The sequence below is a fragment of the Poecilia mexicana genome, unplaced genomic scaffold (assembly GCF_051168715.1).
Source record: "Poecilia mexicana isolate PSO_F unplaced genomic scaffold, ASM5116871v1 scaffold_8, whole genome shotgun sequence".
NCBI lineage: Eukaryota > Metazoa > Chordata > Actinopteri > Cyprinodontiformes > Poeciliidae > Poecilia > Poecilia mexicana.
In genome coordinates, this window is record NW_028263377.1 from 22369426 (window position 1) to 22394603 (window position 25178).

The 25178-nt window shown below is 39.4% G+C and overlaps 1 protein-coding gene across 3 annotated transcripts in view; it reads left to right on the plus strand.

The window, feature by feature from the left end:
* The window catches only part of cacnb1 (calcium voltage-gated channel auxiliary subunit beta 1), a 46198-nt gene extending 22962 nt beyond the window's left edge, over positions 1-23236 (plus strand). Inside the window, exons 3-15 of one of the 3 annotated variants that reach the window (XM_088007701.1) lie at positions 2892-3011; positions 3122-3244; positions 5008-5144; positions 6070-6137; positions 8339-8499; positions 12570-12650; positions 12738-12796; positions 13331-13440; positions 15777-15785; positions 18049-18200; positions 18787-18882; positions 19435-19620; positions 22035-23236. In XM_088007701.1, coding sequence (XP_087863827.1) covers positions 2892-3011; positions 3122-3244; positions 5008-5144; positions 6070-6137; positions 8339-8499; positions 12570-12650; positions 12738-12796; positions 13331-13440; positions 15777-15785; positions 18049-18200; positions 18787-18882; positions 19435-19620; positions 22035-22577 — 1845 coding nt within the window. In that variant the 3' untranslated portion in view covers positions 22578-23236. Of the gene's footprint in view, positions 1-2891; positions 3012-3121; positions 3245-5007; positions 5145-6069; positions 6138-8338; positions 8500-8833; positions 8863-12569; positions 12651-12737; positions 12797-13330; positions 13441-15776; positions 15786-18048; positions 18201-18786; positions 18883-19434; positions 21930-22034 lie in introns of those variants that run through there. The other 2 variants (XM_088007700.1, XM_088007702.1) reach the window with 2 other exon arrangements.
* The last annotated feature ends 1942 nt before the right edge of the window (positions 23237-25178 follow it).

The window sequence follows — 25178 nt, forward strand, 5'->3', positions numbered from 1 at the left end:
GCTAACCAACCTCAACTGCTTTTGCTGCTTCTCTTTAAATATGACCATGATTCATACAGAAACAAATCGGATTATTTTTATTTATTTATTGCCGTGATCGTTCACACTTCCAAATATATGCGATTTGTATGTATTCTCCAGTGTGAACTGCAAACAACCTGAAAGTGTCCAGCATGCGCAGTAGAGGGCGCAATAACGTCACACATAGAGAGCTTGATCAGAGTTTTGCCAGCCGCCATAAATTGCGGAAGTAAACATGGACGCTAACGGTGGAGTGTATCTTACGCATTTTGAAGTTGTTGTCCGACCGGAGCCAGAGCTAGCACTGTAACACTTAATCCTCGTTATTGTCCGCCATGATTGTTGTTTTCATAGACATAATATAAGATTATATTATCCTTATATTATGTCTGGCTGTTTTTCTTCCCGCTTGCGCGTGTCAGGACGCAGAATAGTGACGTTTATCGAGTATCAATGACGCTCCGGACCTAGTCGTTACGATTCATGTCACATTTGAAAAGGTCGGATACGCATCGGATATCCAAGTGGCCTGGGTCACATTCGAAAAAACTACGACCCGTGTAGTTCAGACTCTCATAAAAATATCAGATTCAGGTTTCACTAAGGCAAAAAAAGAAAAAAAAAATCGGAATTGAGCCACTTTGGGCTGCAGTGTGAGTGTGAACCCTTCCATACGTAACAGATATCCACAATAAGCTCCACTTTTCTAGAATGTATTTATTTATTTTTCTCCAGAGTTCAGGTTAAAGAAAGGCATATTATTCTAATCTGGACCTGAGAATTTTGTTTCTCTTGATATGAAAACATCCAAGGTGTATTTCTGTTAATTCAAAGCAAGCTGTCGCTACATTTAACCACTACAGTGGAGACATGATTGGTTAACGTTGTATATGAATCCACAAACAAAACTTCATTCTTTATAAATAAGTCCTTTCTCACTCACTTATTCAGTTTTATTGGGGATCCTTAATCCATTTTGGAATTTGTCATTTAATAAAATGTGGAAAAGTGAAACTGCCCATAAGCACCTCCTGATCACATTCTGATGCATGCAAAAAAAATCTGATTTTCATTTTAAGACAAATGTTATTTTGTAATAATTTCAAATAACAAAAAACAGATTGGATTTGTTCTGAATCAAACTCCAGAAGAATATCTGCCGACAGCCGTTTGCTGGACCTGACGGGTGTGATGTGTGACTAGACTTGGGCAGGATTTTTATTTTTTTTTAATCGACATTGCATATGGCGCATGTCATCCGTGTGCATTCTCAGAACTATTTTAAAAAGCCTACACCTAGTGAGTCACTTCTTCTGCCTGGTACATTCAGCTGTCCCGCATTCTTGTCACTACCTCCTACAAAGCAGCAAGCAGCCTGTCAGCTAAAAAAAATACACAAAAAGAAAAAAAAAAGTGGGACGGTTATATAAATTGAACACTCAAACTCTTCATAAGCTGAGGAGTGCATTGGGGCCAGGCAGCTTTTTATCCTGGCATGCTTGTCAGGATCAGGGTCAGCAGGGGAGAGTCAAGTTACAGCGCATGAAGGGTAGATGTGATGGAAACTTTAGTCACTTCATGAGAATTTTATATCCTAGATGATATTATAAAGAGTTACCAGCCCGTGTATTGTCCGTACTTGAGGCACCCACACACTGAATCCCTTGTGCGTTTGGAGAAAGGTCTCAGACCTTGTGTACTCTGTCACTCACTTGTTATGCATCATTTCCACCTCTGATTGTTTAGAGTCATCTTACAAGCAATATGAAGGAGTCCTTTGTGTTGTGTATGTTTACCTGAGGCCGGCTTTACTGCTCAGGACAAGAAGGTTTTCATTGCTTCCTGCATTTAATGGCACTTTTGGTAAAAAAAACCTTGAAATCTTTTAAAGCAGCAGCAACGTTTCACACTAAACTTGTGTGAAAAATTGAATATTTTGTTAAGGTTTAATTTTTTGGAGGAAAAAAATGGTAATATTTTAATACCATAGCAACTGTTTTCAGATCATAATAATCATAATAATTGTTTTCAGAAAATCACTAGTGGCACAGTTAGAGGTACCCAGTGATGGGTACAACTCTGCTAATCCGCCAGTAGTAAAGCTATTTTTTTTTCATTTAGCGCGTTTGCTAATTTGATTAGCTTTCCCTATATTCATTTTTCTAATTCTAAAACACTAAAATTTACATGGCTGTTTTGTAGACTGTTAGTTTAACATAGTTTGACATCTGTGTTGAAGTTTTGGTTATCAACCAATAAGAATTCATCAAGTAGCTGTTTATATTCATGCTCTTATTTTGAAGTGGTTGAAGACTGTTTATGTCACTTCCTCTCCTTGTTTTCTCTGTCTTAACTTTTCTTTAAACAATAAATAAACAGGAATAAATAAAACACAGATAGTAGAGAGCAAGATATAAATTACAGAGCATACGAATATCTTTTAAGGGCAGATATAATTTGAGCTAAAATTAGCGCTTTAGCATTAGCTTCTGCTAAATATAGTGTTGGTATAGTGCTTTAACAAATTCATCTCTTGCTCTTGTTGAACAACAGGAACAAGATATAAGTTATATCTTGATGTTGTTAATACATATATTTTATCCCACTCATTGAATATTTTTAATTTAAAGGGTGGGTTTGTCATTTTTGGATGTGAAATTATGCTAATATAATGAAAGGATGTTAACCAGGAGCACCATTACATGTTGAAGCAATAAGTTCAAAGCACATCACAAGAGAAAATAGAAGGTAAAGAAGCATACATGTTATCTTAGTCTGTTTTTTCTTGCTAACAAGGTGTGATTCCCAGTTATTGTCTTCTTGCTAAATATGTTTTTCTCACCTATTTTTTAATTAACTGTGACTTTCAGGGCTCTGCAGACTCCTACACTAGCCGGCCGTCGGACTCAGACGTGTCCCTGGAGGAGGACCCCGAGGCTCTGAGGAAGGAGGCCGACAGACAGGCTCTTGCCACGCTTGAGAAGGCAAAGGTCAGTCATCAGTAGGATGATGTTTTGGCCCTGGTTGACCTGTGTGCCTTGAAATCTGGACAACTCCTAGCATGCTTGTCTAATATCTGCTCCTGCTGTTGTTATTCCAGACCAAACCAGTGGCATTTGCTGTGCGCACCAACGTTGGTTACAACCCAGGGCCTAACGATGATGTTCCTGTGCAGGGCATGGCCATTTCCTTCGAAGCCAAAGATTTCTTGCACATTAAAGAGGTGTGGACAATTCACTAGAGAAAACAAGGTTATAACTTCTTTGCAAAGTGTCATAAAACTGTGGTCTTTGTACCCGAGTCCTCAAATGTAATATAAAGGTAAACCGCCGGGTCAGAGCAGCCTGGATGACACACAAAAAGGCTTCAGGCTCCTCTGTCACAAAAGCAACTTGCAGTGATGGTGGGTGGAAAGCCAATGAGGTTTTCTGTTTGCTGCATCGCACTGCACAGCCACGCTCCATTGAAACCATGGCAGGCCATGAGTGGGTGTTGGTAGCAACACAGCCTGCATTGCAGTAAGAAATAGGTCCAGAGCAAAAAAATAAATAAAATAAAAATACACAAAATTCCCATATTTCATGTTTATATGGTGCACAGTGCTGCTTATAAGTCTCAAGTTACCAATGAGTCATATTTTCTTCATATTTTCCACCCAGGGAACCAAACTTTCAAACTTTAAAGTGGTCTTAATGAATAGCTCTTAATTGCTTTCTGAAGGGCTTTTGAAGTTTTCTTTACACAAGTTGCTTTTTCACATTTATTAAGCCACTTAACTCTGACCTAATAATCATCTAGGCAGTAAAAAGGACTCCTAAATTTAGCATTTAGTCCATGCATAACACTTTATAAAATTATTTTTCTTTCCATTTATTCATTTAAAGAAAAAACCTCAACAATCTTACAAAGATAATATAGTATTTGAGGACCTATATGGTTATTCTCAATCATGTAATAACTAAGATTTCTCATATTTTTTATTTAATCACATGCTTCACAAATGTGAAAGTAAAGATACTGGATTTTAGATGCTCTAAAAGGCAACTAAAGTTCACAGGATAGCTTTGGAAGGTTGTCAGAAACCTTGAAGATCACATTAACTGACAGCAAAATAAAGCAAAAACAAAGACCAGCTGTTTTTACCACCATATGCGCTGAAAAACACAAGTATTTTGTTGTTGACTTGCCATTCAGAAATCACTTGCTGCATTCTTTTTGGCTGTGCAGGAGGCTCCCCTTCTGCTTTTCAAGGTGAATAGTTGTACAACTGCTCATTTGTTTGCAGCCATTTTTACGTAGGAGTAGGGCTGTCGCAATAAGCAATAAATTGCATGATGAATTAAAACAAGCTCAATAATTTTCATTTGCATGATTTATCGGTTTTATCTTTTTTGTCTCTTTCTACCAAGACGTGGATGATAAAAGACTTCAATCTGATGCTTTTTTGAAGGACAATTTTGTTTACACAGACTTCATAATTCATTTTATTTGTTGTTTCTGTTGTTCTGTTTATGTATTTTGGATATTTAAAACGTCTACCAATTCCAGTGTTAAATGTTCATTAGAATTTAAAGTTTATTGATCTCTGAGAATGCATTATTATGCCATTACAATTATATTAGTTAAAACAACAATATTGCCGCTTATCGCAATAACAAGTTACAATTTGGGACAATTTATCGCCTAGCAAAATTTGTTATTGTGACAGGACTATGTAGGAGTGTAAACATCGAGTTGGGGGGGCGTGGCTAGCAGCAGCTTATTTGGATTTAAAGTGACAGAGACCCTAAAACAACTCAAAATAGGAAAAGTGAGCAGACTAGAATCTTATTATCTAAGAATGATTTTGTGCTAAAAATGTAAGGAACATGTTTTGCTTAGGCCATAGATATTCTAACCTGTTCATGGAAGTATAATAGGCCACTTTTAAATTTTGACTTTAGCCATCATTGTGTGCTGATATCTCACTGTTTGCCGTATGTGCAGAAATACAACAACGACTGGTGGATCGGACGCCTGGTGAAGGAGGGCTGTGAGGTGGGCTTCATTCCCAGCCCGGTCAAGCTGGAGAACACCCGCCTGCTGCAGGAGCAGCGGATGAGACAAAATAGGCTCAGCTCCAGGTAACGGCGAAAGGTCTTCTGTGTCTACACTACCAGCAGCGCAAACAACATCCCTGCTTTTCAAAAAAGGGGTCAAACATGAATCACTCCTGATCCACTAGGCTCTGTAAAACACACCAAAATAGACACTAAGCAAAGCTGTGAGTCACTTTATTACTCTGAACTTCTTCAGAACACACACATACACACCGGCCTCTTTTGTTGCCATCTTTGCAGATATTTGCTAGGAATATTTGTGGTTGTTTAGAATGTGAATATGAATTCACACATTACACATTTTTGTACTCCCATTTGGGTTTCTGTTGCTTCTACAAACAGTTTACAAAAAAAAAACCCACCAAGCTTACATGAGAGTAACACCAAGTAAGTTGATGCTTTTTGGTTTCTGGAAACTGAAATGTTTCAAAACCCTTCAGAATGTAAAGTCATAAATCAGAAAGCTCTGCCCCTCCCCTAGCAACCCCAACCAAGCCCAGCCCATCACCTAGCAACCCCAGCCCTTCACCTAGCAACCCCAGCCCATCACCTAGCAACCCCAGCCCAGCCCGTCACCTAGCAACCCAAGCTGAGTTCCATGCCATTTGGCCAGCTGGTGTTAAACTTGCTAGAAAAGGCAAATTATTTATTGTTGATTTACCATACAGAAACCTCTTCTGAAGGCTCTACTGATGCTTTCCAGAGATCTATAGTTGTATAATTACGCATCTGTTTTCACCCATTTTCACTTGAAAATGTAAACGTTGAGGTAGGGCTGGATTTTTTTTGGATTTAAAGAGATAAGAAGCCCTAAAACTGAAACCTTTAATTATCTAAGAATAATTTTATGCATACTGAACATGTTTTCCATATAGCCCATCCTAACCTGTTCCAGGAAATATAATTAACTTTAAAACACACCTACTTTTACTTACTTTTCCTTTTACAGTAAATCTGGAGGAAGTTCGAGTCTGGATGTTGCCGTAGGAACCCGCAGGCCTACTCCGCCAGGAACAGGTAAGATCAAACAAACAACCTGCTGTGTTTGCAATCCTGAATCAAGAAATAATCAAATGAGACGGCTGGTTGATTCTTTAGATGAAGATTTTAATAATTGGCTAGTTATTCAAGCATGACAATGAATCACGGCATGTCTCGGTGGATTCCTGAGAAAAGTGTAAGAGGTCTTGGGAGGTCACTCATTAGCACTCAGGATGCGACTGAAATAGAGACGAGAACAAGCTACGCTCATTAGAGCTGTTAAGTATGTCTGGCTTGTGTGAGTCTGCATCCGTGTGTCTCTGTAGCTGAAACAAAAATACATCAACACAAACAATTGCTGTTGACTTTAGCTGAATTTGTCAAATGGAGGTTCATACCTCTGAAACTGCGGTACATTTTCTCAAGATCGGCCTGAATTTCATGTTGATTTGGAGATTTTAATCTTTTTTTTTTTGAATGATCGTACAACAGGCGACTTCAAGCAAACATTTTATCTAATCCACAAACTTCTGTGATCATTCTGCTAAAAATAGCAAATACAGCTCCAATTCAAATACACTTGATAACTAAAAAAAATGTAATATATTCATTTGGATAAAATTAATTCAGTCATTTCTAACTAGTTGAAGCCATTTATCTTTTTTCAGTGTACTACTTCACTCAGCAGAATTGGAGTGAATTTAAACTGGTTGGCTTAAGTATGAACAGAAACATAATTTAAGGAATTGTTGACTTAAAACAAGCTCTTATATCTTGCTGAAATGTTACTTGTTTGTTAGTTTTGTCTGATTTCAAGTGTACCAAAAATATTTGCACTAGAAACTGGACCAAAAATACTTGGTAAGATTCTGTGTTTTTGCAGTGATGCACTCGATTCACTGCAGATTAATTAAATGCAACTTAAACACAATCCAAGGTAACACTCCAAGCAGGATCAGGTCTCAAGTATTTAAAACTACCAGTGGTATGAAACATTCATCTTAAATGGAGTTACGTACAAACGAAAATGTAAAAAAGTAGTTGCTTTTGGGAAATAATTTCAGTTGTATTTTGTATAATCATTGCAAACAGGAGAAAGGATTCAAATGCAAGCATACACCTAAACCCTCCTGAAATGATGAAATCACATAAAGTCTGTTTTTTTTGTAAGTTATCTGTTCAGGTTCGAAATAGAGAGTTGTTGCATCCCGTACTCTACCTTAAACAAGTGGATTATTTCACATTTCCAGTTTCCTTTGTTTCCAGCATGTTATATAAATATGTTACACTTTAACATTCAGTTCGCTAAACTCCCCAAATCCCAGGTTGACCCTGTAAAACAAGACCCCCGCCACCATGACACCACCGTTAGCTTGATTTCTTTTCTCCTGCAGTTTACTTTCTCTCAGTTCCTTTCGCAGCTCCTCCTGTTTCCCACTTCTTTCACATCGACACTTCATGTTTAGCTACTTTCACACTGAATTCACCTTCTCTGCTGTTCTCGCTATTACACCTGACATCTGCGGCGTGCTTTGTGGTGATCTATTGTGTTCCTTTTTCTTCCTTTTTTTTGTTAAAATCATTTTTTCTATCACAGCTTATGTCATCTTCTGCCTCCCTCTTGATGCCTCTCATGTATTTTTCCTCCTTTCACTTGCTGCGTTTCCATTACAAATGTGCGCGAATCTTTGTTGACATTCCGCTAACGTAGAAAAAACACAATTATGCAGATTTTTATTCACATGTGAATAAAAATCATGGATTATGATAAATATGCATAATTCAGTCAAAAGAAGAGCGCTGTCTAAGTACGCGGCTAATTGTAGCCAGCGATTTTACAGAAAAGATTTGAATGACAACTTTCTTTTTAAAAATGTGCGATCTGTGAGAGAAAAAAATCAGACCATCATCCTCCTACTATTTCTTGTCGTCTTCTTCGTAACATCTGGCTGTTGATCATGTGGCTCGTGATGTAAAAAAATTGTTTTTGCAAACTACATCTATTTTGATATGGCTGGGAAAAAAAATGCAAAAAACCTTTTACCAAAAAACATACTTGTTTTTTCAAAATTGGCATGTTTCCATTAAGCTAATTTATTTTCTGAATTTCAATTTGCTCCATTCTATGGTTAACGGAAACGCAGTTAGTGTCTCTCTGTTATTTTCTCCTTCTTCTTTGCTTTTCTTCATCCTGCTTTCTCCTCCTTTTCTGTCCGAAATGTCCACTCAAACAATAGCTCCCATGGACACATCCACAGCAGCCTTTGACGTTGACCCCCTCGACCTTGATGCCGAGGAGCCCCCTGAGTCCCAGGGTGACCCTCGATCCCCCAAGGGCATCTCAGGCAGCGTAACTTCCCCCCAGGCCAACGCCCACCGCCTGCCCTTCTTTAAGAAGGTAACTCTAAAGAAGACTGGACAGGGACGTCTTGTTGCCTTCCTCCTCCAACATTCCTGAACTTGACCTCCGAGTGGAAACCGGAGTTAACCGCTGTACCTCTGCTCCTTGTTTCTCACTAACTGCTCGCACTATAACCATCCCGGCTGCTACTCTATCTCCCAAATCTAACCCTGTTTGGCCCTAAAAGGCTCCTTCAATGCTGGGAATGTGTAAACTCTAATAATAAAACTTCTTCTCCTCTGTTGTTTCTCTAATCTGAACCTGTTATTAACTAAACATGCTTCTGTGCTTTTTTTGTCTCTTTTTGCTTGTGTGTGGAATGATGCTGTAGGTGGCCCGGCTAAACAGAAACAGAAGTCGGTGAGTGTTTGTTCTTGACACTAACCTCTAACTCAGGGGTGTCCAAAGTGTGGATTGGGGGCCATTTGTGGCCCTTTAGTTAAATTTGTGAGGCCCCCAACCGCAGTGCAGGGAGGATAGAAATTTGATCCCTTTTTGCTGATGCAGATCAATCTATTACGTAATTTTCTTACAATGGAAAATATAAAGTACAACACAAATTATAACTGAGACTTTTACTAAAAAGCTGACTTTGCTCACGAGGATCAGAACCACCGAATAAAAGGAATTCGGACTATAAACTTTTCTGAGAAAAAAAAAAAGTCAATTTTATTTTTTCAGTGACCCTAATCATTTTCCGTAGAACTCAATTCCATTTTTGTTATTCAGTTAATTAAACTTAGCTGAATATGGCATAATGTTTTGAAATAAACCCAAATACTGTTCTTATTTTGAGAAGAAATCTGTTCAATCGAGCCAAAAAAAGTGAAAACTAGGTGCCTTTCTTTTGATACAGCAAATCTGATTTAAGTTATGGATCTATATCGAACAACAACCTTTTCCTACCAAAAAAAAAACAAAAAAACAATTGAATGAATAAAATCGGACCATTTAACTTGCTTCATTTCATTTTCAATTTTTTTGTTTATTGTCTTGGCCCTTGAGTACATTTGACTCAAAACGTTTGGACACCCCTGCTCTAACATCCAATCATGTCATTCTTTATCCTCTGCATGGAGCAGCTTTCAGTGGCTATTCAACTGTTTATGCTTCCAAATAATTATTGATGCAAAAAAAAAAAAAAAAAAAAATAGAGGGAAAAAAAATCCAACGGAGCGGCTTTTAAATCATGTTGACGCCTCTGTCATTTCCCCTGAGTCAGTATCACGGGCATCAGCGTGCAGATGCAGGTGCAGGGCCTCGTTAATCAGAGTGCAGCTGTAATGCATCCTGACACGCTTTCATTCCCATTTATGATACCTGATGTGAGTGACAGTCAGTCATGCTTCTCTGTGTAATTTCTGCCCATCAAAAGCTTTCATGAGGTTATTTTAGCTGTGAGAGGAATGGGCAGCTTTTATGTTTGCTGTCATCGACGCCCCTGGTAAAGATGTGGATGCAGGATTAACAGAGATATTTTTCGTTATTACGTCATGTGTGCTAAAATTAGAGACACCTCTACTCTTTATACTTAGGCTTTTAATGAACCAATTAATTAAAAGTTAAATTAATTAAAGGTTGATTTTGTTTCGTTTGAACAATCACTTCAAACCCTCTCCTGCTAAAAGTCTCTGCTTTCTCATCAGATTTTCTTGAATCTTTTGATTTTCTCCTGGGATTTGTGGTGTTTTTTTGTTTGTTTGCTCTGGGAATTATAGGAAAAGAATTGTCTCAAATAAAATCTAATTAGCCAAAATGCTTTAAAAATCCAGAGCTTGAAATATTTTATACAACAGAGTATAAAATATCCATCCTGTAAATATATGGCCATAACTAGAAAAAATAAAAAAAAGAAGATGACAAGAATATAGTTGTAGTATTACAAAAAAGTCATAATATTACTAGAATATATTGTATGAGAATAAAGGCGAAATAATACAAGAATGAAGACATTGTTTAGAGCATAAAGTCGTAATATTATAACTTTATTCTTAATGTTTTATTTTCTCAGCATGACCCTAATATTCTGTCATAATTTTAGGTTTTTCTATTTATTATTATTTTTATTGTTATTATTATTACTATTATTAATATTTAAAATAACAAAAAAAATCTGAACAATATACGTCAGTTGGGGGTATTTTACATCAAATAAAGCTTAAATTGGGGTACAAATTATGTTCCGGTTGCCTTGAGTTTCATCAGATTTTTATTTAAAATCTCCCAGCATTCATGCATGCAAACAGCAGAAACAGGCCCACAGCACCACAGATCCTCCACTTTACTTAACAGTGGCAGTGAGATAAATTTCCAATTAATTTCTGTTACACCTTATGCTTTATGAAACTGGACTGTAATAAAAAACACAAAGCTAATTAAGCAGAGTAATGAGAAGCTTTTATACTGGACTCGTATTGGTGTAGGCCTTCTTCCCAAATTTTATTTATTTTTTAATTCATGCATGATATAAGCTATCAGTCGAGCTGCAGCTCTAAATTGTGTGCTGTTCCTGGTTTTTTCATGATCAGCCAGTGGAGCTGATGTTTTCAGCTTTGCCCTCTTTATTGGCAAGAACCATTTGGACATTTTTACACCATGTATTTTTGGCTGGTGAATAGAAATGAGGTGAAACGATCTTCCATTGCTCTCAGGTTTATGTAATGTAATGTTTGAACAGGTCGCTCTAGTGCTTTCTGATGCCTGAAGTGTTTTAGCAGCACACAGAGGAGTGGGCACGCTTGGAATAAAAATCCACGAAGGGAAATAAATTTCATCCGGCTTCATCGTTATTAGAGAATACAGGATAGAAGTCTGGTTTTACCAAAATTAAAAGTATGAAACACTTAAGACTGCTTGTATAGTTAAGGTCAGATCTTGATTTCATTGAGGTGTTGTGTGGATATATAGATATACATAAGATATATAGATATAGATATTGTGTTTTATAATGCGAAATTCACGTTTTGCACGTTTTATACTTCCATTTGGGCCTCTTCTGCATCTAAAAATAGTCCAAGCACTTAAAAAAAACACTCAGCTGTTTTTTTGGCAATAAGTTAGTATCTTTTGGAGTCTTGAAAATGAGCCACTTCAAAAAGCCTCCTGATTGTTAAATAAAAAACAACAGGCTCTCCGCTGTTACCTAGCAACCTGAGCCGAGCCCAGAACGTGTCCTAGCAACCCAAGCAGAACGCCAGGGTGCTTGCTGAGCTAGTTTTACCGCTGTATGCGCTGCTGGAGAAAACAATTGTTTTGTTGTTGATTTAACATCCAGAAACCATCTGCTGCATTATTTTTGGTTGTGCAGGAGGCTCCACTTCTACTTTTCAAATATGTACAGTTGCATAATTCTGCATCTGTTTGCAGCCATTTTCACGTGTGAGTGTAAATGTTGAGTTGGGAGGCCTAAAACAGCGCAAAATAGGCATTATCTAAGAATTATTTTGTGTTAAAAATGTAATAAACATGTTTTGTATAGCCCATAGACCAACCTTAACCTAACCTATGCAAGGAAAAATAATAAGTAACTTTAAATGAATAAGAAAAACGGCTTATTTTTGTTGTTTAATAGCAATTAAATAACTTTCTTTTCCAGAGATAAATAAAACATAAGGTTAGACATCAATATGTGAACACTTCTTAATAAGGAGCTGAATATTTAATGGGGTGTCCTAATTTTTTCACAAGACTGTAGTAGCAATTAGTAATGTAATATGACTGCTGCAACTGTTCCCATCTATAACAGAAGGAGGGAAGTGTGAAGTTTGACGTCTGTGTTTGGAGCCACGGCGCGGTCACGAGAGCTCTCCTGACACTCACGCTGGCGTCTGGTTTAATTATGGACGCATTAATTATGGAGCCGAGGAAATAGAGGGCAGCGCTCTGAGTTCAAAAATCAATCCCTCCCTCTGCACACTCAGACACTTAATAAAACAAATGGACTCCATCGTCTGAGACTCGCCATCCATCACTGCGACCTCTCACATAAGGAGGGGAAGGATTTATGTGAGTGTGACTCTGTTAGCTTTGGTTCTGTCCAATTCTGATGTTCTCTTTCCCTGGGTAAGATGGAGCATGTTCCTCCATACGACGTGGTTCCCTCCATGAGACCCATCATTCTCGTTGGACCCTCACTAAAAGGCTATGAGGTAAGGAAGGAAGCAAAGCAATATCTGCTAATTTAAGCCTAAATTCAGTCATTTTCTGTGTTCTTCATGTCTGGTTTTGTTTCCTAGGTGACGGATATGATGCAGAAAGCGCTCTTCGACTTTCTGAAACACAAGTTTGAGGGCAGGTAAGACATGCAAAACCCATTATTAACACTGAGAAACCTCCATCTGATTTAGGGCTGAAGCGATTAATCGGATTAATCGTGATGATTGAATCATTCAAATAATTGTCAACTAATTTAGTAATTGATTAATCATTAACTGAATTCACAAAAAGCCAACATATTCAGAGCAGTAACCAAGCCTGCAGAATAATTTGTTAAATGTGCCTATTTTTCATCTGATGAAACATGATGAAACAATTATTTAAATGATCATCAACTCATTTAATAATTGATTAACCATTAACTGGACTTAAAAAGAGGCCATCATATTCAGAAAACATATATAAATTATATTGACAGACGTCTTTGCCTGTCAACATAATTTACCCAAAACTTCCCAAGTGAAGTTGAAGTAGTTTAATGAAAAATCAGCAGATTGTGTCAATTTTTAAACCAGATTAAGAAATGAATCATGAGAATAATTGATAGATTGATCAAATACTTGCCCTACTCAGATAAAATCGGGATGTATTGTTGTTGTTTTTTTATTTTTAGGATATCCATTACACGTGTGACAGCAGACATCTCTCTGGCCAAACGCTCAGTCCTCAACAACCCCAGTAAACACACCATCATCGAGCGCTCCAGTACCCGCTCCAGTCTGGGTAAGACGGCCTTTTTTTATATTAGAGAAGGAAAGAACTATTCGGAAAATGTAGGATTTCTATCTCACGGTGAAATTATGCAACATAAAGTAAATATCAGAATATTTATATCCATTGTGTTTCGTTGCTCCACATTTTTCACTATCTGTGTTTACATCTGCGTTTTTATTTACACTAACAGAGACTTTACATTATTTGGTAATTATATAGAACATTTTTTCTTTAAGAAAGGATAAGGACTCTCTCTTTGATTTGAAATTAAACCCAAATTACCTTTAAGTAAAAACGTATTGGTGCATTTTTTTTTTTTTTTTTACTTTTCAGATGGTGGGCTTGTTAAAATTTAAAATATCAATAGATTTAATTTGTTGTTTCTGTCCACAAATCATTTAAAATCATCCAGTTTTACTTTGATCATGTCTGAACACGGCTTATTAGTTGAAAACTGTGAACATTGAAGGGATTGTTCAGGATTTCTGAAGTGTAGGTTCTCTTAAATGAGTATAAGGAGTCAATATCTTACATGCATTAGTAAGATTTTATCATATGATTGTAATTTATTAATGCAGAAAAGGTGGTTTTTCATACATGTCACAGATTGTTTTGTTTCAACCAAAATGTAAAACAAATTATGTTTTTTTTTTGTTTGTTTTTTTCAATGTTGTTAAAAAATGCTAGGTTGAAAATTATTTGCTCTCCGCCATTTTTTGGTACTGCAGTAATCAAACTCTAAATCTGCCAGGGGTATGAATAATTTTGAGCTGGCTGCATTTCATAATTCTGAGGTAAAACATTTTAATTTTGACTTGGCTGTCTTAATAGTTAGCAGAAGTATTTCATATGAGAGATTTCCTCTAACTATGAGGAAGTGAAACATATATTCTGTCCGGCCATTTTATTAGGTACACCTTGCTTGGACCTTGCTTTAATTCGTCATGGCATAGATTCAAAAAGGCATTAGAGGCATTTCTCAGAGATTTCGGTCTAAATTGACATGATAGTACCATGCAGCTGTTGCACAAACATAGGCAGCTAATTGTTCTAAATATTTTTTATTTTTTTATGCCACTGTGTTGTGTCAGCTGCACGCTGGATTCTCTTCAGCGTGTTTGAACAAAATTCCAGTCTGGTTTCCAGTTTTTATTGGAAATATACGCTGGGATGTCGCTGTTAGGACGGCAGGGTAGCTTTAATTCAGCAGTCAGACTTCATGGCTCCTGCATCTGTTTGCATGCTGCTGTTGCAGACTGGCATATCTGATCAGCCTACAGAAGAGTGGTGCAATGCTGTGCAAAGCTTTCTGCTGAATTTCACCGGATCTATGGTTACTGAGAGAGATCAACATTTGCTAAAAAGATGATTTAGATCCATTCACCTATGATCCTCATTTGTATCATAGACATGATTGGAGTTGCTGCCGTATGATTGGCTGAATCTTAATTTGTGTTAACGAGCAATTCAATAAAATTAGAGGTATTTAATAAAGTGGTCGGTTATCATAGTTAATCAAAATAATCTAAAACCTAAGTAATAATGATGATTGCTATAACTATGTAGTCATCAGAAAATAGCAACAGCTTAGTTTGTTGTAGCAGTCATTTATGAAAACATTAATTTAATAAACCTTTAAACGATGATAACTGAATTTATTGTTAATATTTTTACACAAGAAATAGAGGAAAAGAGGAGTGTATTATCAGGGATGCATAAATGGAGATAATTGTTAAATTTGTACATTTTCAAAGCTTTAATTTTATTTTTTACACCCAGTTTTGGTTGCATTTATTTATGTTTTCAAACAAATTTGATTAAAATCTAATGTGTGTACAAAAATAGTAAAAGCCTGATGAGTGCGTCTGTTGTCACAATTTAATTTGAATTGAATTTTTTTACACAAAAAAGATAAATATAAATAGAATTAACACTTTAGGAATACTCTGGGATGAGAGACGCTTGAAAATAGAAATTCCTTGAGATGCGTAGGGTAAGAAGCTAGTGGGAAATGCTCTTTGGTACTTCTGTAAAGATTCTCATCACCCAACATCAAGGTGAGCGACAAAAGCAAAAAAAATTTCCAGGAATGTTTTACCTTCCTGTTTGATGTGACACAGACCAGAACTTCCTGTTTGTAGATGCAGTTAGACGGTAGAAATGAGCAGAGCATGGACTTCAGGCATCACTGTTTGTCATCAAAAGACCTATAAGCTTTTATTCCAGCTCTGACTGAGTCTGATCCAGCATCCTCTCTCTTTTCATCCTGTCTTTTCTGCCCTTCGCCCATCCTCCTCTCCCACCGCCCATCATCCTCCTCCTCCTCCTCTGTCTTTTTGATTCAGACGTACTGGGTACGTATGCTCCCCTCACAACAAAACAATGACGCCTCTCTCCCTCTGCCTTTTTTTTTTCTCCTAACTATATTCATAATATGCTTATATTCATCTTCGCCTGTCTGTCTGTCTGCTTGCCTGTCAGTTTCTCTGTTCCTCATACTTTTTTGTGACAGCCTGTAGTCAGGGAAAGAATTACAAAACCCAAGCAGGAGGAAACCAGCAGAAGCAGAGGGAAGCTATAAAAAGGCACACCTAACCTTAAGTTTGACCCATAATTCTACCACTATTTTATATGTCTGCAATCACACCACTGGATCTTCCTTTATTAACTCCTGGTGGGGGAGTAGGTTTATCTCAGCAGCCAAACGTATGAAATCACAGTCTTTGTTGAAGTTAATGAAAGCTTTGCTTGATCTTTCTCTATACGAGCTGGAGTTCAGACTTCTTATCAACATGCAGAGACCCTGTTTGGCCTCCAGCTGTAGTTCTCCATCGCTCAGCCACTGTAATGTGTGCGCGCGGCGTCGCTTTGCCTCTTTGTTATCTCCCTCTGCCACTAGGTTTCCAGCACCCTGACTTCCGACCAAGCAGGCGAGGAGTTTATTCAGGTTTTCGGTTTTTAATCTCCCCCCCTTCAACAGGCCATTTTGGAAGCAGTGCTAAGTTCTGCAAGGGTGTTTTCACACCCGATAGACTCAGTTTCTTTGGGGGCCAAAATTGCAACATTTGCTACATTTTTAGCAGGTGCGGTTCGCCTTCTCACTGCACTGTCAAAAGAACCAAACCATTTGAAAAAACTATTTCCCCTCTCGTCTGTGGTGGCGCTGCACCAAAAACTACTCAAGAAAACGACACAAAAACCTCTGAAGAAGACACTATGCGTCAAACTCAAGACCCAGGGGCCAAATCTGGCCCGCTGTAGCTTTTTATGTGGTCCGAGAGACTCCAAAATACACCAGTAAGTCCCTCCAGTCTTTCACAAATCCACAAAATTCACACAAAATCATCAGATCCCCACATTCCTTCTGATTTTACTTCAAATTCATCAAAAATATTGAGTTTAAATGACTGCTGTCTCAGCGTTACTTGATATGAAGTTAATGTCAAGTTATAGTCTGTGATTGGCACTGCGAGTAATAAAAAGTCACATTTCACATCATACATTAGCACAAATATTGTCAACATTTCTTGCAAATATTTCTGACTGTGATTTTGATTACAAATAAAACACAAATATTAAGATTTTAACAGTTTTATTAATATATTCTGGTACCACTGGCCCTTTAAAAACATTCAGATTTTTGATATGGCCCAGAATGAAAATGAGTTTGACACCTCTGCGCTACCTGCAAACAAAAATGGAGTAGCGTCAGATTTTAGCAATTGTAGGATTTCCTTTCCGTTTCTGGCAAAAGACAACAAGCCATTTCTCCTGCTAGTGGCAGATTGACGCGTTTGTTTTGGTTGTATTTACCCAGAATGCCCTGCAGTGTAGTTCACTTCCTGCCTTTGGAGCTGTCTCTGGGCCGCTTGGCATTCACATATGCATTTGAACCGCAACAAACCAAGATGCAGGTTTTTAGGTGAATCAAAGTTTGCTTTTTCCTTTTTTTTTTTTGGTATGCATCAGAGTTCAGACTTTGTAGGCAAACAAACTAGACTTCAATTAAAGCGAACTAAATGCACTCTGAGGAACAATACAACTGTCGTGCACAGACTTGAATGGTCCACATGGTAGGAAACGTCCTAACAAAATCTGATGTTTCATGCTTTTATTTCTCTCTTCATGTTTCTGTTTTAGTGACAAATTGTGGCCTTACTGCAAGCTCCTCAAAGCACCACAGGCACCTCATTTCTAAGCGCCTCCTTCTATGGCAGCCTTGAATCAGTAATGATCAAAACAACATACAAAAACTCAAAATATCTGAAGGGGGCAAATGAATGAGGATGCTGCAGCGCTCCATTTAGCTTGGCATAAATGGAACTTTTACTGTGGTCCAAACCGATTTACATGCCTGGAAGCTTGTTTTTTTTTCTTTTCTTTTTTTTGTTGTTTTTTTTTACAAATAATTTAACATGCATGAGTAGTTACTAACATCGCAGTTATGTACTTGTGCACAAGTTAGAGAAACTCTGTCTTGTTATGGAGAGATGCTTCTATTCAAAGAAACAAAATATGTCATATTTATGCATTTTTTTGTTTTGTTTTGTTTTTGTTGTTTGTTGTTTTTTTTGTTTGTTTGTTTTGTTTTGTTTTTTTTGCTTCCTGGGCTTTCAGCTGAAGTGCAGAGTGAGATTGAACGTATCTTTGAGTTGGCCCGAACCCTCCAGCTTGTTGCTTTGGATGCAGACACCATCAACCACCCCTCTCAGCTGGCCAAGACCTCCTTGGCTCCCATTATTGTTTATATCAAAATAGCCTCACCCAAGGTAAGAGCAGATGTTATTTACAATATTTCATGTTAAGTTTTCATTAGAGCGATCACGTGGAGTGCTTATGAGCAACAAGTGTCTTACTTGCAGTAATGTCATTACCTAGCAACCCTAGTCAAGCTCACTCAAGTTACCCAGCAACCCAACTGAAGCTCCAGCACATTTGATGAGCTGGTTTTACTGCTGTATGCAGTAAAACCAATGGCTGCTAGAAAAGACAAATGTTTTGTTGCTAACTTACCATTTAGAAACCACTGCTGCATTCTTGTTGGTTGTGCAGGTGGCTCCAGTTCTGCTTTTCAAAGGAGCTCAACATAATCAGGCCTGACCAGACTAAAATCTCATTATTTAAGAATGTACTGGGCATGTTTTGTTTAGGCTGTGTGCCTTCCCTAATCTGTTCCAAGAAGCACAATAAGTCACCTTTAAGACCATTTTTACATTTGGATAAAATAGGGACGTCTGGCTGTACATTTGACTTTCCTGTTAGTTAGGCTACATTATTATAATTTTGATGCATGATACCTAACTTGAGCAAGTAGCAGTTGTTTTGTCATTCAACTATGTTATCAATTCCCTGCAGGTTCTCCAGAGGCTCATTAAATCCAGAGGGAAATCCCAGGCCAAACATCTGAATGTGCAGATGGTGGCAGCTGACAAGCTAGCTCAATGTCCACCTGTGAGTTCTGCTTCGTGTTCCTCCTTTCTCATGTTGCTATCATATATCTTAGTTTAGTACATCTGTATCTGAAAAACATATTTTTGGGTGGGGAAAAAAAGAGAAAACATTTTTTTTTACAATATAATGATAATTTTAACTAAAATATGTAAAAAGCATTTTGGGTTTTTTTTAACAAAAGTTGCATACTCCATCCTTAAAGGTGCAGTATGTAGCTTTACAAAACATGTTCTTCTTCCTGAAAAACATTTTTCTGGGAAAAGAAAATATGTTTTTTGCAACATAATGATAATTTTAACAAACATGTAAAAAGCATATTTTAAAAAAATACGTACTGCAGCTTTAAAGAAAGATAGCATAGCCCTTTTCTAAAGTTAGCAACAGCACTAAAGCGTCAAAACAAAACTTTTATCTGCCCACCACTGGTAACTAGTATTGTGAGTGCTACCTGTGTGTATAATTTGACCCTCTGCAGATTGCAGTGGGTGTAAACTGTAAATATGTGATGGTCCCAGTAGATTTTGACTCTTTAAAATTAACAACTTTTCATAGGAGCTGTTTGACATCATCCTGGATGAGAACCAGCTGGAGGACGCATGTGAACACCTTGCAGACTACCTGGAGGCCTACTGGAAGGCGACACACCCGCCGAGCAGCAACCCTCCCAACCCTCTCCTGAACCGCACCATGGCCACGGCGGCCCTAGCTGCCTCCCCTGAGCCTGTCTCCAACCTGCAGGTACAGGTGCTCACCTCTCTGCGCAGAAATATGGATCTGTGGCCTGGTATGGACGGTGCAGTGGCCGGCGAGGGGAAAGAGGAGGAGCATGCTGTCTGAAGTCCAGCAGCAAGGAGCGGGTTGTGGAGGGGCGCACTCCAGTGACTTGACCCAAATCCCGCCTGAGCGCTGTAAACGTGAAGGAAGAGTGCCATAAAACCCTGTTTATTCTGTACATAAAACACAGGACAGCAGCCAAGTACAAGTGTTGGAGTATGGAGCAAATTTCTCACATATAAACAGCAAATTTAAAGAGGCAGTATTATGTATTTTCCAGGAATATAACATCATTTTATAGCACAGCTAAGTAACTATGTTACTGTTTGTTGTGTTAAAATAATATATATATCAAATATGACTTGAACAAAATTTGACTTTGCAATTTAATTCCTGGAAATTGGGCTTCTGTCTCTTTAAAAACTCCTGCTCTTTCTGAAACTCCGCCTTCAGGAAGTCATCACAACGTCGCTCCTCTACTAACCCCATAACAAAGTTTGTATCAGTTTGTATCATTGAGAAGCAGCTCGAATAATGACCGCAGCAGTGGCTAATTCCTGCTGGCTAGTCTGAAGGATTTGAGTGGAGCTGTTCTGTGAAATAGAAGCTTGGAAACCCGAAAACAGAGCTGCCTTGAAGGCGGAGCTAGGTCCACCCTGGCATTTTGCACAGCTGAATGGTTGCCACGGAGACTAAAGGATTTCTCAAACATGCATAAACGAATCAAGGCAACACTTTGATGAGGAAATGACATTATAACATGATGTAGAGCTGAAAAACGTTGATTTACATAATACTGCCCCTTTAAGAACACCTAGAAGTAAAATGCTGTCTCCTCAAAGCTGTGAAAGAAGAGACCGGTCCAGATCCCTCTGCCCTCAAGGCCCCATCCATTGTAAAATAATATCTGCTGCCCCAGCCTTGCCCCCCCCGTTAGCTCCGTGGCTTCGTTTCTCCTGCTCTGTGAGGAGAATCCACTTTGCTGTCCTCCTCCTCCTCCGTGTTGCCATGGTACCGGTCCTGAAAACAGCAAGTCATATCCGCCTCTTCAAATAGAAAGGGCTCGGTTTGGTGGAGGCCGTCTCTAACGCTCTGGCCAGTCCAATTGATCTGCCATATGTGTAATCGGTTTTCTTGCTTCCTTTCAATCACTGCTGGTTACTCATTAACCGTAATAACCTGCAGCCTGAGTGAGAGCCTGGCTACTGCATGATGATGTAACACCTTGCAGATCTCTGCTATAGAACATAAAAATATATATTTACAAGAGAGAAAAGGTCAGAAAAGCTACAAGTAGATATTTTATTTACATAAATCAGATTGAACTTAAAGATGATGCAGAATTGGCCTGGATAAGATCAGTAAGGTGTTGGTGGGTGTTTTGCTATGACATCAATCAGCCAGCAGGTGGCACTGTTGCATTGGTATATTCTGTTCCTATTGTTTAAAAGGTACGTTTCATGACTTTAATTGACAAAATTAACATGTAAACTTAAACATGATTGCACTTCAAACTAACAGTGCCTTGCAAAAGTATTCATACAGCTTCGATTTGTATTTGTCACTTTGCCACAAAGCTCAATGTTGAGGTAAAGTAAAGCAAGAGTTTAAACTTTTTAAGCATCTAAAAATCTGAAAAGTGTGGTAGAGGGTCTATTCAGCAACATGACATCACAATGTAATGAAAACTGGAAGAGAAATATGATATTTCTTCTACTTTGAAAAGATGGGCTACTTTATGTCGGTTTGTCACTTTAAATTCCAATAAAATACATTGAAGTGTTGGTTGTAAAGTGACAAAATGTTAATAAAAACATCAACTATCCTGTTATGCTTCCATAAACTGGATAGTCCAGAACTACAGGCTATATTAGACATATCATTACATTTTTTGCACTTTTTTTTTTAGATTTTTTTAGATTTTAATCTGCTCACTTCTGTCTGTTTTGAGCTTCTTTCAGATTAAGCTGTTTTAGGGCCTTTTATCACTTTAAATCTAAATTAGCTGCTGCAAAAAGATGCTCAATTATTCGTCTTTGAAAAGGAGAAGTAGAGTCTCCAGCACAGCCAACAAGAATGTAGCAAGTGGTTTCTGGAAGTCAAGTCAACAACAAAACTCTTCTCTTTTCCAAACACCAACAAAAATTAACTTATTGCCAAAAAATGTAGCTCTTGGGCTGTTTTAAGAAGCAATTTTGCTTAATATGTTCCCTTTTCATATTTTTGCAAGGTCAATGTAAAATGTGTGAGGACACTAAACAAAGGATTTTGTTTGTATGCTGGTGTTGCTAACCCTGCTGGCTCTCTACTCACAGTTTGGTTTGCTGTTTGTGCATCTGCATGTCCTCTTTTGGTTGCATGGGTGTGACTGGCTGCAGGGTCCATACCTGGTTCACGGTGAGCAGAAGCGCGAAGGGGGTCTCACAGAGTGCGGTGGGAGCAGCACCCTGCATGACTACGAGACAGACTTGGGTGGGAAGCCTCAGCAGCAGCAGCACCAGCAGCAGGCTTACCTGCGCTCATCCCGCGGCCAGCTACGAGGGGGCAGTGGCAGAGGCCTTTCCCGGCAAGACACCTTCGACTCGGAGACCCAGGGCAGCCGAGACTCAGCCTACACTGAGGCCGGTGACTCCTGCATGGACATTGAGACTGACCCTTACGAAGAGCCCGACCCGTACCGAGGTGGTGGAGGCAGCCGCCTTCACCTGGCGCAGCATCACGGTCGACAGGCCTCCTGGGAAGATGAAGGAGCCGAGCCGGATCAGGAAAACCTCAACCACCCTTCGATGCCGAGCCAGACGCAGCCGCATGGACGGGCCAAGCTGAGGGAGCGTTACTGCCAGGACCCCGTGGACACAGGGTCCAACATGAGCCGCAACAAGAACCAGGACGACTGGGGGAAGGATGTTTACATCCGCTGAGTGTTTGCTAGGAAGATGCATACTGAGGACTGAGGGAGAGGGGAGGATTCTGGTGGTAAAGGAACTGAAGTGTGGGTTTGGGGCCACACCCGTCAGGCTTACAAAAATGTGTTTACATCCCAGTAAAATGTAAAGATATATGTCACCTGCCAGATGCCATTCTCATCAACTTCTTCTTGCAAATCCACTGATTTATGTTTAGAAGAAAAAGTATAGATCTGTTTTGTTTTTCTTTTGTCAATACTGCATGAATATCATGGGTTTCTATGCTGACAGCACAAGTGATCTGTCTGACCCGATCTCTCCTTCAGTTGTAGAGTGTGAAGGCTGGTAGGACTGGGGTCTGTCATGTCTGTCCTCTGCAGTCTCAAACAGGGTCTAATGTCACTAGCCGCGTTTCCATTACAAATGTGCGCAAATCTTTGTCTATATTCTGTTAATGTCGAGAAAAAAACACAATTTCACATTTGCAGCATTTCTGTTTAATAAAAAATGAAATTAAAATCACGTGAATAAGCTCATTCAAGCGATAAGTCATAAAAAAAACATGACAAAGGAGAGGTAGGAGTCTTATTTAGGCGTTGGAGCGACAAACCCGACTACATATGCAGAAGAGATTCAACACTTGAATCGCATATAATTTTTTAATGAAGTGTGCCGATGCACAAAAAACATCGTCCTCCTACCACTTCCTGTCGTCTTCTTCGACGTTTTCTCCAGTAGTAACATCCGGTTGTTCGTCACGTGACTCGTGTGACGCGAAATTCGATAGCGCCAAAACTTTTCATCGGAAAACGTTAGTTTTTTTTGTTTGTTTTTTTCGAAATTGACGTGTTTATTTTCGTAATTTCATTTTGCGCAATTTTGTGGTTAATGGAAACGCAACTAATGTTCCCATATGTATATTGTCAGGGTTTCTCTACATTTTTCGGACTCGCAGCTTTTCACTTCCGGGATTTCCTCCTGTGCTGGGGATCCAGAAGTCGGGAGTCTTTCACCGCCTCTCTCTTATCACTCAGACCTTAAAACGCTGATAGAGGAGTTGCCATATTTTAATCCAATTTAAATCGTCGCCACACTCATGACAGCTAGATCACAACAAAGATGTTTACTTCTTCTTCTTCTTCCCTGAGCTGGTTCAGCTTTCAGTATTCACCTGCGGCGCAACAACACTTATAGTTGTGAGAATGAAGTGTCCTGCCTTAGTCGCTCTCACCCCAAAACACCTTTATTTCAAGAAACCTACAATCACAAGTGCCGGAATGTCTTGCCAAGCCATGTCCACCAGCGGGTGGGATGTCTTAACTCTTGTTACACTCGTTTTCATACCGTGTCTTTGTCTGTGTGTGTGTGTGTGTGTGTGTGTGTCTCCTGGCTAATCTGCAGCGTAGCCCAATTATCTCGTTTAGTTCGCACCAGCCTCACCGACTGCATTTCAGGGCTATTGCTCACATCAAAAGTGTTTTTGTGTGTGAGGTTAATCACTCCCAGCCCAGCCAGCATACCCATGTGGGCCCCATATGGGAAAAAAGAGGGCTGCCAATATGGGCCCCAAATGGGTTTGTCCGCGGGTTCCATGGTGGCCCCACATGGGTTTGCCCAGGTAGATTTAAATGGGTGCTGACTGGGTTTTCAGTGGGACCCAGATGGGTAACTTACATGAGCCCCATCTGGGCCCCACTTGGGAGCTTTCATGAATTTTTACCTGGGCCCCAACTGGGTCTAAACTGGGCTAGAATATGGGTACCAAGTGGGTTTGTCCGCGGGTTCCATGGTGGCCCCACATGGGTTTGCCCAGGTAATTTAATTGGGTGCTGACTGGGTTTTGAGTGGGGCCCAGATGGGTAACTTACATGAGGCCCATCTGGGCCCCACTTGGGAGCTTTCATGAATTTTTACCTGGGCCCCAACTGGGTCTAAACTGGGCTAGAATATGGGCACCAAGTGGGTTTGTCCACGGGTTCCATGGTGGCCCCATATGGGTTTGCCCAGGTAGATTTAAATGGGTGCTGACTGGGTTTTCAGTGGGGCCCACATGGGTAACTTACATGAGGCCCATCTGGGCCCCACTTGGGAGCTTTCATGAATTTTTACCTGGGCCCCAACTGGGTCTAAACTGGGCTAGAATATGGGTACCAAGTGGGTTTGTCCGCGTGTTCCATGGTGGCCCCACACGGTTTGCCCAGGTAATTTAATTGGTTGCTGACTGGGTTTTGAGTGGGGCCCAGATGGGTAACTTACATGAGGCCCATCTGGGCCCCACTTGGGAGCTTTCATGAATTTTTACCTGGGCCCCAACTGGGTCTAAACTGGGCTAGAATATGGGCACCAAGTGGGTTTGTCCACGGGTTCCATGGTGGCCCCATATGGGTTTGCCCAGGTAGATTTAAATGGGTGCTGACTGGGTTTTCAGTGGGGCCCAGATGGGTACCTTACATGAGGCCCATCTTGGCCCCACTTGGCAGCTTTCATTTTTACCTGGGCCCCAACTGGGGCTAAACTGGGCTAGAATATGGGTACCAAGTGGGTTTGTCCACGGGTTCCATGGTGGCCCCATATGGGTTTGCCCAGGTAGATTTAAATGGGTGCTGACTGGGTTTT